Below are 12,794 nucleotides of genomic sequence, written 5' to 3' on the forward strand. Positions count from 1 at the left end.
AGGCATGGAAGATCAGCCCGGGCCAAGAGAGGGTGTTTACTGCTGTTTGTGTGCGTTGCTGAGGGGTCAGGTCTCATCCCAGCATCAGCCGCCGCTACGCGGTGCCAGAAACATCGCACGGGATTGGCTTCCAGGAAATTCAGCTGGTGTTCTCTCCCCTCCCTGCCTGCCTCAGACTCCAGATCTGTGCCTCCCTCTTGGGTAGGAGCATCCACCCAGTCGTGTCCCATTCCCTCCCTCCCTGGTGGGGCCACCCCATAGGCAGCAGGACAGCCCTGAGCCGGTGGGAGCAGCTGCAGTTCCACTGAACTTGACTCTTTGGGTCTGGGGAGTTCTGGTTTTTTTCCTTGTTTGTTTTGATTTTTGCTAGACACCTACTGTTTGGGATCTTGGCCAGCCTTAACATCTGCCGAGACACTCCCTGGGTGAGAAAATCAGGGAAAATGGAGGAGAAGCAAAGCTGAGAATGATTCCTTTGAAATGGCACGGAGCACACACAGGAACTGGGAGAGACGGTACAAAGCAGGACTGATGGAGTGAATGCAGGGTGAGGAGAGACCACTGACTGCCCCTGATCCAAACCTGGAGCAGGTTCCCTGTGGACAAGCAGTGGACACCTGTCCTGAGCTACAGCCCCAGCACCAGCACAGCCCTGCCTGTGCCAGGCAGCATCACGCCCACCCCAAGCAATGGGCACCCATCACGTGCAGCGAGCTGTGAATTCAGCAGCTTCTGATCCAGCTGAATGCCTTGGGTTTATGCCATGAGCTCCAAACAGGATGTCAGCTAGGAGAGACAAACGCCTCTGCCCATCATCCCTGGCCAGGCTGCCCTTGCCAAGGATTGCCAGTGCACTAATCCTCCTCTTTGTGGGTAGAGAAGGTGGCTGTACAATTAGAGAAAGCAGGGAAGTTAAAAACATTCATTCTACTGTGGACAATCAGGAACAAAACTCCTCCTTGGCAAAACCAGTAATTAATAAAATGGGATTATTACAACTTCACACCCACTGTTGGTTTCCGCAATCAGCACCCACTCAATCCACAAAGTGTTTGGGGCTGTGTGTGGGGAAACAAGAGGGGGTCCGTGCCTGAGCCTTTGCTTCAGCTCCATCTGACAGCAGAAATCCGGGGGTGACATTCAGAATCAGCCAAGCACCACGAGGGTGATGTGCCTGCAGCCTGTCATCAAGGCACATCTGTTGCCACCAGCCCTTCTGCAGGAGGGGACGTGCTCCCAGGCACCCTTTGTACCACCGGGAAGCAGGGGGAGGGCGTGAGGGAGAAGAGAGACTAAACAGAAAGAAAACCATTCCAAGCCCACGTTCCTCGCCTTGCAGAAGCCATCAGCAATCATATGCAGGATGAGAATAACCAATCTAGCACAATTCAGCTCACACATGCTACAGGATCTCGTCTCATTACAGCTCTTTTATTTTAAGCACCCTCATGACACTAAAGAATTTGCAATTTTTTTTCTGCTTGCCAAAATTCATAATCACCAACAGTTTCAGTTTTCTTATTTAATTTTTTTTTTAACTCTTCTGTTCCTGGGCTGCTCAGCCTTGCTCTACAGGGGGAAGGAGAGAGGCAGGGTTGGCAAGGCTGCAGCAGCTTGCGGGATCACTTGGGATGTGATAAACACTATCAAGCATGTAAAAGGCTGCTGGGGAGAGGAAGGAATTAATTCCTCATCTGTGTCCACGGGGGGTAGTGTGAGAGGTGACGGACACAGGCTGCAGCCAGGGAGACTCAGGCTGACACAAACAGCAGGGGAGAGTTTGGTCTGCAGCTCTCCCTCATTGCCTGGAGTGGGATCCCAGCTCTGGGCATGGGCAGCCCTCACTGCCAGGAGCACTCCCCATCTCTCCCTGATGTTGCTATTTCTGAGACCAGCCTTGTTCGACCCCCAGCCCGGGCAGAGGTGATTAAAATAGCTTCTTGCACAAACAAGTCCTGAAACACTTCCTGCGTCCTCCCTGTCCAAGCCTTGCCAACTGTCCCAAAGGGCATCCAGTCAAGTCCTCCTTGGTGACATTTCTTATCTGGGCTAGAGTTGACAGGACCCAGGGGACATGCTGTGAGCCAGTTTCCATGAGGCAGACGGGAGGCACAGCACAGAGCCCTGTCCTGAAAGGTCCCTGTGGTCCCAGGACACACACAGAGGTGACAACAGCTGAAGCTTGTCCCCATGGCCTGACCTGAACCCTCTGCCTCCAGCCCTGGATATGACAACCCAGCCTGTGATGAAAGGAGCTGCCTGCACTGGTGGCCATGAGGAAAGGGATTCAGTGGGACACACTGCCTGCAGCACTGCCCACAGGGCCCAGGCTGCCCGGCAGGCCGGAATGGATACTGTGCCCCAGGGAGGGAGGCAGAGGCTCAGGCAGCACAGCAGCTTCCCAGAGACACCTACTGAGGCAGCTGAGGCTGGGATCAGCTCCTTAGCCATCTCCAAACTCAACTGAGAAGGGAGGTGACACAGGAGGACAGCCATCCCTGTGCACACAGAGCACACACCAGTGCTTTACCCCAAGAGGATCCAGGGCTGCAGCATCTCTAAGCTGGCTCTTCTTGACTACAGGTGCAATCCAGCAGGAGTCCAGCTCCACGGGAGATGCCTGACCCAGCACACGGTGAAAGGCAAGAATGGGGCTGTTTCCAGCCCCACTGGAGAGCAACATCTGCTTATCTCCAACGGGAGGCAGGGGGACACACAGAGCAGCTCTGATGGGCAGTGCTGTGAGGGGCTGAGCAGGCGCAGAGCAGGCAGGAGCAGCTGCTGACCACCTGCTGGTACCACTAATGCAGTGGGGCACTGCTGGCAGCTACTGAGGAAAAGCCTTCCTGTGCAGCAGGGGTGCAGCAGCAGCCAACACACCCCCAGACAGGCTCCTTGTGGGATGCAGGAATGGCTTCACCACCTCCAATGGCTCCAGCAAAACTCACCAGACACTGAGGCTGGGTCCAGGAGGATTCCTGCATGCTGGAAAAGCCTCAGGGTGCCCAAGTCAGCGCAGGTGAGAACCTGACATCCAAATAAACCTTCATGCTGAACTATCTGACTTGCCTCCATCTTGCAGGTTTGAGTCCACCTTGGCTTAAGAGTTTGGGAGTGCTCTTGTAATGTTTTTAATCATTCTCCCTCCACTACAGGGTGCTAGGGAGGAAGGTAACACCTTCCTATCTGGTCCTCTCCTCATCCCTGTTTCCCAAAATCACTACAACCCTGCCTGCCATCTCTAAGACAAGACAACCACAAGGGACAGATGGACAGAGAGAGAGAAGCACTGGAAGCAGAGACAGGAGGCTGGCCCGTTGTACTTCATCAGCCTTTCCTCAAATAGCTCCCAAGTCCCAGCCACAGTGGCACAAACCCCTGGCATCTGCCCTAAAAAGGCAGAGAGGATCAGGACTTACCCTCGTAGGACAGCACGTGGCCTTTCTTCCCTTCGTAGATGACATGTCCTTTGGGCACGGCATCCTCCCTCGCCTTCTCTGCTCTGCTGGGGCTGTCTTCTCCGATTATCCTGGTAATGGTTCCTTTGTACAGCACTTCTGCCGGGGTGCCCTTGGAAAGCCACCAAGATCCATATTTAACAGTGTCACAACCAATTAAGCCAACGGCGTGCGGGGACAGGCTGTTCCTCGCGGGAAGCTGAGCGCAGGGAGCGCACCCGGCCCCCGCTTCCCGGCGCAGCCAACAGCGAGGGACTTGCAGCTTAATTATTGATGAGAGTGATAACGAGCAGCAGTAAAAAGGTACGTGATCTGTGTGAGGCTGCTGGGAACAGGCAGGGGATGAGGAGAGCGCAGCCCTCCAAACAGCAACTCTCACCCTGTGTGTTTTGGAGTAAGCTACCTGGCCTGCTCCCTCTCCCCAGGTTTGGGGGACAGGGCTGGTGCTCCCCTGAGGACGCCTTAGTGACAGCAGGCACTGCTCCAGCATTAGCTTTTCCCCTGCAGCCTGTTTCCCCAGCTTGGCACAGGAGCCACAGAGATGTCCTGCCCACCCAGGCACATCTGCTGGCAGCAGAGTGACCTTCATGGAGCTGCCTGCGTGCGGGAGCTGTGGCTGGCAGCGCGCCCGGCCGAGACGGAGGCGACAGAGAAACCGGTCCCGCAGCAGGTCGGGGAGCAGAGCCTGCCTCAGCTCTCCAACAGCAACACCAGCAGGCTCCCCACACACACCAGCGTGAACTGAAACCTCTCCTTCACCACAAGCAGACACAGCTCACAGCACCCGAATCCCCTTCAAAACACACAGAGCTGCATGTCCCTGAGGAGCCGCTCGTGATTAACACCCTTCTGCCACTGTAACCTGTTGGTGCCAACTGGGAACAGCCAACATGGGGTGACAGCCCCCCTTCCCCATCTCTGGGAAGGCACAGTGATGCTGTCAGTGACACTCCTGACTGACACCTGCCTACTCAGCTCAGCTAACCCCAGCAAGCGCCGGGACTGATGCCTGGGGGAAGCCTTGGGACGCGATGCCCGCGCCAGCTTTGCTGGTGCTTCCAGGTTGTGCCACTCAGGCTCTTTCCCCACCCCTGCTCTCTACCAAGCCCTGAGAGCAGCAGCAGTCCCCAAAAGCCAGGGCATGCCAGCATGTGGGTTCAGTGCCCTGGTCACCCACCCTTGCAGTGGATCTGGGCACCTGGTAGTGGCTCTCCCAGCCCCAGGTAAGGCACCTCCCTCCCACAGATGTGCTCCGAGGGGATGTGAAAGCAAGTGATGACAGATGGCTTCAGAGCAGAGAGCATATATTCAAGATCTGCTTCCTGTGAACTGGATGACTCATCTGAGATCAAGTATCAGCTCTGGTACCAGGAACTGCTGCCAGAACAGGGGGCTCCTTCTCCCCAGCAGGAGAAGAGGGATGCAGGCTGCTGGGCCAGCAGGAGAGCCAGGCAATACCCTGGGTCTGGCCTTGGTATCTTAATCCCCAGCCAAACAAAGGAATCTGGATGGATTCATTAGCTGGCTGGATTCATTAACTGGATGAAAAACAGCGTCTCAACAAACTCTGCTGATCTCCTCAACTGGCACATGGTACTCAAGGTCCTTCACGCCCACCCACTGCTGCCCACAGCTGCTGCAGGAGCTTCTCAGAGGATGGAGCAAGTGTTTGCTCTGATGTGTTATTTACAGCCCCTGAGCACCCACTCCTGGCAGTTGTTGGACACAGGGCACCAGGCAAGCTAAGCCTTTGCTCTGGACCAGGATTCAGGATCAGGTCCCCAGGGCCAAAGTGAACATGGTCATCCTCCTTGAAGAAGGCAGGCAAAAATTGGAGCCTGAATGTCTTTAAATATCTGAATGATGGCCAGATAAAATCCCCATGGGAAACAGATTTTTTTTTTAATGCTCTCTGCTCTGTTACCAGATGAGCAATAACTCACACTGCAAGAAACTATCGCCCGCTTGCCAGCTGCTCTTCTGAAGATGGATGGTGGAGATTAAGGCCAAAGTATCTTCCTGCTGAAGAGCCTTTGGGCAGGACCCCCAGCACAGCACGCTCAGCCCTGGCAGGAGCTCCTGCTACCTCACCTGCCCCTCACAGCCTCCTCCCTCCTCCACCTGGCCTGGCCCTCCACCCATCTCCTTTGCTCCCCTCCACTTTCTTGCCCTGGCAAGATGATTTTGCCAGAGCCATTTACAGCTGCTTTTGCCTCTGTTCTTGATAGCTACAAAAGGCAAAGCTGGGTTTAAAGGTGTTGTAAGGCTGCACTGCTGTTTGCTGGGCTCTGCCCTTCTGCATCCTCACCCATAGGACAACGCTCATGCCATCCCAAGTGGGGGCTGTCTGCAGACCTCTCTGAGGGGCTCCATGGGGTGGGAGCATCACAGAGCTGCTGCACAGCACACCCAGAGTGCCCCACAAACCCCCAGTGCCCATGGCCAGCAGCACAGGCTGCAGCTGCCAGCACCCAGGGGTGACAAGGGACCTACGTGTGTGATGGACCCTCGGTAGGTGATGGGCGACTCCGGAGGGGGTCTGGACGTGGGCGTTCCTTTGGTGATGCTTCCTCCCGAGGCAGAGCTGAGGGAAGTACCTGTAGGACACAAAACCTGTGAGCTGGGGGCTGGATTTGCTGTTCAGCACAAAACCTGTGGGGCTGAGACTGCTGAGTGCAGGATTTGCCCCAGTCTCTGTGGGACACCCTCCAAGAGCTGTCAGTGTTCAACCCCAAGCCTTGCAGAACCCTTTGTACCAAGTCTCTTGAGAAACCCATCCTTGTGAGCGTGGGGTGGAGAGGAGGTAAAATATAGGTCTTTTGAGGCTATCAGCTCCCTGCTGTCTTTGTGGAGGTGCTGAGCAGATTTATGAGCCTGGGAGAAAGCACAGCCTGGCTCAGCCTCTCCTGATGTGATCAGAGCAGATCTGTGGTGAGATGCAGCTCAGGGTGGCTTGAGTTCATTCACACAGATCTGTCCTGGGCTGGAGCCAGCCCACAGCTCTCAGGATCTTGGCTTGTCTTACTGGGGGGTTCACAAACCAGAAACCTCTGCATTTATTTTCTTCTGCCTGATTAATGGGGAAAGAAACCCATCAGAGCTGCATTTAACCAAAATGGGGTCCCCGTCCAGCTGCAACAGCAACAATGAAGAGCATGAAAATACCAATTAATGTAATTTAAACAAGTCTTGCTTTGTCTTAAGCAACAGATTTTCAGGTGCCCCTTGAACACAAAACCTCCACCAGAATCAAGACTAGAAGCCCTGATTTGGGAAGGTAGAGAAAAGGGGCAGAGACCCCTTTGGCTGGGCACAATTCCAGAAGTCAAACCTGAGGTCACTGGGCAGCTGCAGCCAGTGTGGATCCACCAGGATTGGCAGTGCCAGCACCCCTCCCTCCCCAAGGCTGGGGCACAGGCTCCCCACTCCGTGTTCTCACCCCGCAGGATGGAGCCCTCCTGGGATGGCTGCAGAACCAGACTTTCTGGCTGGCTGGCCTGGCTTCTAGGAGAAAGTTGTTCCTGCTTTACTCCAGGAAAAGGCACTGGAAAACATTAACCAGGTATCAGCATAGGTGCAGGACATGAGGCCACAGCCCTTGGCAGTGCCAGCCTGGAGGCAGCACCTTTGTGGCACCTTTGCCATTCCCAACTCCTTGGGATGAGCTTCCCCAGGGTGGTGAATACACAAATTCACCCATTGAGCAAAGCCAGATCCTTCACCCTGGCACTGCCCACACCAGGACCAGAGCTGACACTCAAAACCCTGTGCTGGTTTGTAACAGTGAGAAACAGCTCATATCTCTCCTCCTCAGGCTTGATCCCTCACCCATTCCCTCCTGCTGTTAAGAAAAGCTTCCAAATCTGCAGACTAAACACTTTCTTTGTTCACTTCAGGCCATTTACTCTTTATCCTACCAGCTTGGGGAACAATATATTTCCTTCCTTCGATCACAGTACTACCTGAAGGGTATTTATAGGCTGGGAAGTGTCCCTGACTGAGCTGTTGCTTTCCTATACTGCACAAATTTAGCTCCCAGTGTCTCTGCTCCCCTGATGGAGTAATCCTTTCATCCTCTTAGCAGTTCCCTCTGTGCTCCCATGCTGTGCCCTGTGCTCCTCCTTTCCTCTACACTTCTGGCAAGCTCACTCCCTCCTGCTCTCAGAACTCGTGAAAAACAACTCATCTCCCAGTTCCTTACCCAGTTTCTTGGGATCCATGGTCAGTGGCAGGCCCATGGTGATGGAGCCAACGGGGACCTTGGCGTGCTCAGGGCTGTAGGGTGTGTGGAGCTGGATGGGCATTCCCTGTGGGGCAAGAGGAGTGGTCAGGAGCAACTGATGGTCCCTGTGAGGCACCTCCACCACTCTCACCTTTCAATGCCCTACCTGGGAAATGGATCCGACGGATCTCTCCAGCACAGAGGGGTGCTTGGTGGAGGAGATGAGGGGAGGAGGGTTGGAGATGCTGGCTAGTCTCTGCAGCCCTGAGCGAGAGCTCTCATGCAGGTTTAGTGGGATGGGGTGTCCTGTGAGGAGAACACAGATGTCAGTGAGACTGAGGGCAGGCAGAGTGGCTGCAGCCATCAGAGAACAAAGGGGCAGGGGAGGGAGCAGGGGCTGGCTGCAGTGACCTGGCTGGCTGTGAGCCTGCACGAGCTCCAAGTCACACGGTCATTTTGGAAAGGACTGGAATAGTTTAAATTACTGCCTTGTCCCCTCTGCAGCCAGAAAACGAGCTGTGGCCAACTTGTCTGCCCTCCAGCCAGAGAGGGATAAAACCTGTCTGACTTTGCACCCACACTGCTCTGTGACAAACCACATCCCTACCCCTGCCCCAGCCAGAGTTGGGAGACACACCTGACCACCCTGGGACCTTTAAAGAGCCCAACCTGTGATGCTGGCTGTAAGCACAGCCTCTGGGCTCAGTCCAGGGCAGGCAGGGGAGGGCACATGCCACGCAGCCAGTGGGTTTCACTTGCCTGGTGGGTTATACTGGAACAAGTGGGGCTCCGCCTGGGGAGAAGTTTTGATCACATCCCGGGGGTAGGACAGGACAGGGGGCCAGCAGGAGGCAGCCACTGACTCTGCACTCAGCTTCTGAACCTCGGCGATGGCTGAGAAATGCACGGACTTCTCTGCAAAGGACACAGAAAGAAATTGTGTGGTCAGGGGCCAGCATGAGAGAGGGGTCCCTGTGAGCACAGCAGGGAGGCAAGAGCCAGCTCCAAGCACAGGAGATGGCTTCAATTCAGTCCAACTTCGCCATGAGGTGAGGGCTAAACTCCACAGCCAAGCTGTAAGGAAAAAGCTCATTGTCACTGCCTGGATTTGCCTGCATTTATTATTTTACTCAGATTTAAAGTGCAGTGGGATGTTTGTTGGTGACTCTGCCGGTGCTCACTGCCTGCAGGAAGCTCCATGGACCTCACCCAGGAGAGATGGCATTTGACATGCAGAGTCCAGCACCTTTCCAGCTCCTTGGCTATCAGTGAATTGCTCCTGGGCAGCTCCTGCCTGTGCCCACAGCTCCACATCATCCCAGCATGGCAGGGCTGGAGGATTAAAGATGGTGCCACCAAATCCTTCCCTGAGGTTAAAGCCAAGAAGCAGCAATGCTGGCATCCCTCTGGTGCATGGGGGACATCCAGAGGGCACCAGCTCACTGGTGACTACACTGTAGTGTGCAGCTTCCCAAAATTACCTGGTTCCCATCCTGGATACCAGGCTGGGATCATCCTGGCTATAAAAAGGCTGATGGGAGGCCAAGAAGAGTTTAATGATGGGGGAGCTGTGCTGGGCACACCTGAACCCTGCCATGTGCTGGAAGATGCTGAGGAAAAGAGAGGCTTCATCTGCACCAGCTCTATGCCAAGTGCATCCTCATGCTTGGCAAAGCAGACGGATGAGACAGCCTTTTCTGGACGGATTAGAGGCAGGTTTGGAAGGATTTGCTTGTAATCAATAAACACTTCATTTTGCACTGCCCTTCCTCCCCAGATCCACCTGTGTAATGTTTGCATTGACCAGAAATTAGGAACTGGGCAGTAAACAATAGCCATCACAAATGAACCCAGCCTTTAACCATCAATTTTTGATAAAAATAGATGCTGAATCCTGCTAAGCCTAATAATAGGGCAAGTAGATTATCAGAGGCCCAATTTAATGAGGCTTTACTACATTATCGTTATTAATGCTCAGTGTACTCAGAAGCTGGGAGATTATTCTTGTCTGCCTCAGTGAGAGAAGAAATCTATTCTGGGCACACAGAAGTGTGCAGGCACTCACACCTGTGCAGCCTGGTGGGACCAGACCCTGGCTGTGACCTCTTCTGTCCCCATGTAGGATCCCAGAGAGGATCCCTTCATCCTGCCAACAGAGGGGCATCCAGGCACTTCCTCCTCACTGATGGAGAGTCTCTGGCACACCCACACTCCCTGATCTTCTCCCCCTCAGCTCGGCCCCATTCAGCTCTGCTCATGTGGGGGCAAACAGGGCTGGGATCTCCCAGCTGAAGATGCTCCCTAAGCCAAGGCACTGTCAGCCAAGGCTGTGTGCACCCTGGATGGCTCTCGGAGAGCCTCCTCCTCCTCCCCTCCCCGTGGGAGCCTCCCCTCCCCTGCGAGCCTCTCCAGCCTGTGAAATGTGGCCAGTTCCTAATTGCCCCCGCATTAGAGGGTGGCTATAACTCAGCCAGCTTTTGATAAAATAGCACTTACACGGGGAAGAGAGAGTTCCTATTACCGTTTATCAAGTCCCTGGAATGGGAGCGAAGGAGTCAGAGTTTATATGATCCGTCATCCAAATTAATGCTCTTGGCTCCCTGTCGCCTACAGAGGCCAAATGAAACACAACTAAATCAACACCAAACACACTGCTGGCGCTCCAGCCGCCCAGTGATAACCAAAGATATGCCCGACAGCAACCCAGCACTGGGGAAAGGGATCTGTGTGCCTGTGGTGAGATCCAGGCAGGGCTGCCTCTGCCCAGCCCCGTGATTAGCAGGGAAGGCCAGGAGGGCTCAGGAAGGTATGGCTGGCTGGCCACCCTCCAAGCTGACAGAGCCCCAGCCAGCAGCTCGAGGCAGCCAACGCCTCGGCCAGGATGTGTGCAAGACTTGGCTTTGAAGCGGATCCAGAGCGGTGTGAAGGATGTTGATCTCCGGAGCGGCCGCAGGAGTTCCAGCTCTCTTATCAAGCCAGGGAGGCACAGCAGTACCTGCTCTGGTGGAGTCAGCCCCTTGCTGAGAGGTGGCAGAGGGCTGCTTTCCAGAGGGCTCTGCAGGCTGGGCTGGACTCTCCCTTTCAACTCCAAGCCATGTGGCAGCACGATGTCTGCAGTCTGGATGCCTGCCACTCCACTGGGATGGCTCAGAGAGCAGGGGAGGGAAGGGATGCACACAGATTTGCCAGGAATATCTGGCTATCTCCCTTCTAACCTCTGACCCACAGCCAGGACGTGTTCCAAGAGGCAGAGAGAGAACTGAGACTGTGCCTGAGTCCATACTTGTACTGAAACCAGGACTTTGGGGGAGCTGATTTCTCCCCTTGAGGTGACTCATCACAAACCTTCTGCTTTTCAAAAGGGAAATGCGTTCCCACTGTGAACAGAGGAGACCAGCCTGGGGTCCACATGCATGCCAGACCCACTGTGGAACCCAGCACAGATGCACAGCCACACAGGGCTTGGAGAGCACACAGCTGGAGCCCAAGACCTACTGAAATGTTTGCAGGGATATAGGGAGGCATAATTACTTTCATTAACATGAAAGATTCAGAGCTGTACAGAGGAGAGAATAAAGTGCTTCATATCATTAGTGCTTTGCAGAGAACAAAGCAACAAAAGATCCACCTGGATAACAGATCCTTGTATTTGATAATGGTGCCAGCAGGCCACGGAGTGGAGTGGGTGACTTCAACACCTAAAGCCTGCCTTGTACCTCATACCCACTCATCTGCCTCACCTCCTCATCCTCCTCGGGGCAGGAGGAAGCTGGAGCTGCAGCACTGGGACACAGGCCATGCAGAGCTCCAGGCTGGAGTGCTGGCAGTGGCACCCAGCTCACAAGGAAGCTGAGCAGTGCAGCATCAGATCTGCACAGGTTTACAACACAGGAGATCAAACCTGATTACCTGCCACGGGGAGGGAAGGGCTGGAGGGGAACTGTTCCAGCTGGGCAGCAAACAGGAGCACAGCAGGATAAGATCTACTGGAAATGCGACTTCACAGGTGGCAACACCACGACTTAGGGGAAACTCCCTTTCCTGCAAGGTGAGCAGGCACCTTCCTTGCTTATATGCAAAACATTCTGAAGGTGTGATGCACACATGGTGCTGTTTATTGTTTGAAAAAATTGTGGCCAAGTGCCAGCAATGCAAGCAAATCCTTCTGTCCAGAGGGACACGACAGCTTGAGGAATATCTACCTGGCCTGCACACTGCAGAGCAGGCTGCTTCAATCCTGGCTGCCTGAGGGTGAACTGGTGCAGTGATTTTCCAGCAAACATCACAGCCAAGTCCAGTGCCTCCTAAGTGCAGTCTTATCCACCCTTCTCTTCCATGCACAAGCAGGTGATTTTTGCAGCTGCACCCTTTCCTGTTCAGGATCCAGCACTGGTGGACACTGTGCCCACGCAAGCCCAACTTCCCTGGCTGTGCCATTGGGGACAGCCTCTCATCTTCCTTAACAACTGAGCCATGGGCTAGCTACAGCGGTCAGGGACACAGACTCTGAACTGGAACAGACTCTAGCACTCAGATTAAAAACACATTTAGAGGATGGTTTCATCAGGACTTCCCGTCTCTCCTTAACCTTGATCCCCAGGTGCTCAAGCTAATAATGCTTCAGATGCTCTATGGTGGGAACCTCTGAATTGCTCATTAGGCAGCCAAACCACATCAGAGCTATTCCGGGGAGAAAGCACTGGGAATCTTTACAGGAACCTTTGGACTCCGAGTCACAGTATTAGCATTGATTTTAAATGAAATAATGGTCCCTGCTGTGCATTAAAAGCATTCTTTATAGAAAGCCAGCAAGGTAGAAAAGAGCCATTGTACCCAGAGCCTTGGCATGCCTCCAGGCCCCTCTGCTCTCTGGTGAATGGCAGATGCTAATAAAGGCAATCTTCACCTCCTCGGCGCTCCACACTGCCCGGTTTGCTGTGGGCTCAATGAGACATCATGTACTGTCTAATGAACACGGGAAATTAGCCATGCCTCTCTCGTCCTGCCTCAAGATGCTATTAAAGAGCTTTCAGGGGTCGAAACAAGCTTTCACCTAGGAGGGAGAAAGCTGCTGGCTGCGTACAGCTGCACACCCCGCGCAATGACACGCACAG

At 54.2% G+C, this 12,794-nt stretch overlaps 1 protein-coding gene across 11 annotated transcripts in view; it reads right to left on the bottom strand.

The window, feature by feature from the left end:
- Window positions 1–12,794, bottom strand: part of NCOR2 (nuclear receptor corepressor 2) — a 226,578-nt gene that overhangs the window by 17,526 nt on the left and 196,258 nt on the right. For all 11 annotated transcript variants that reach the window (XM_064392861.1, XM_064392858.1, XM_064392857.1 and 8 more), the window contains 6 exons: window positions 8,440–8,595; window positions 7,847–7,986; window positions 7,660–7,765; window positions 6,898–7,002; window positions 5,952–6,055; window positions 3,420–3,570 (listed from right to left, as the gene is read on the bottom strand). In XM_064392861.1, the coding sequence (XP_064248931.1) occupies window positions 3,420–3,570; window positions 5,952–6,055; window positions 6,898–7,002; window positions 7,660–7,765; window positions 7,847–7,986; window positions 8,440–8,595 (762 nt within the window). The remainder of the gene's footprint in view (window positions 1–3,419; window positions 3,571–5,951; window positions 6,056–6,897; window positions 7,003–7,659; window positions 7,766–7,846; window positions 7,987–8,439; window positions 8,596–12,794) is intronic.

The sequence above is a fragment of the Passer domesticus genome, chromosome 17 (assembly GCF_036417665.1).
Source record: "Passer domesticus isolate bPasDom1 chromosome 17, bPasDom1.hap1, whole genome shotgun sequence".
NCBI lineage: Eukaryota > Metazoa > Chordata > Aves > Passeriformes > Passeridae > Passer > Passer domesticus.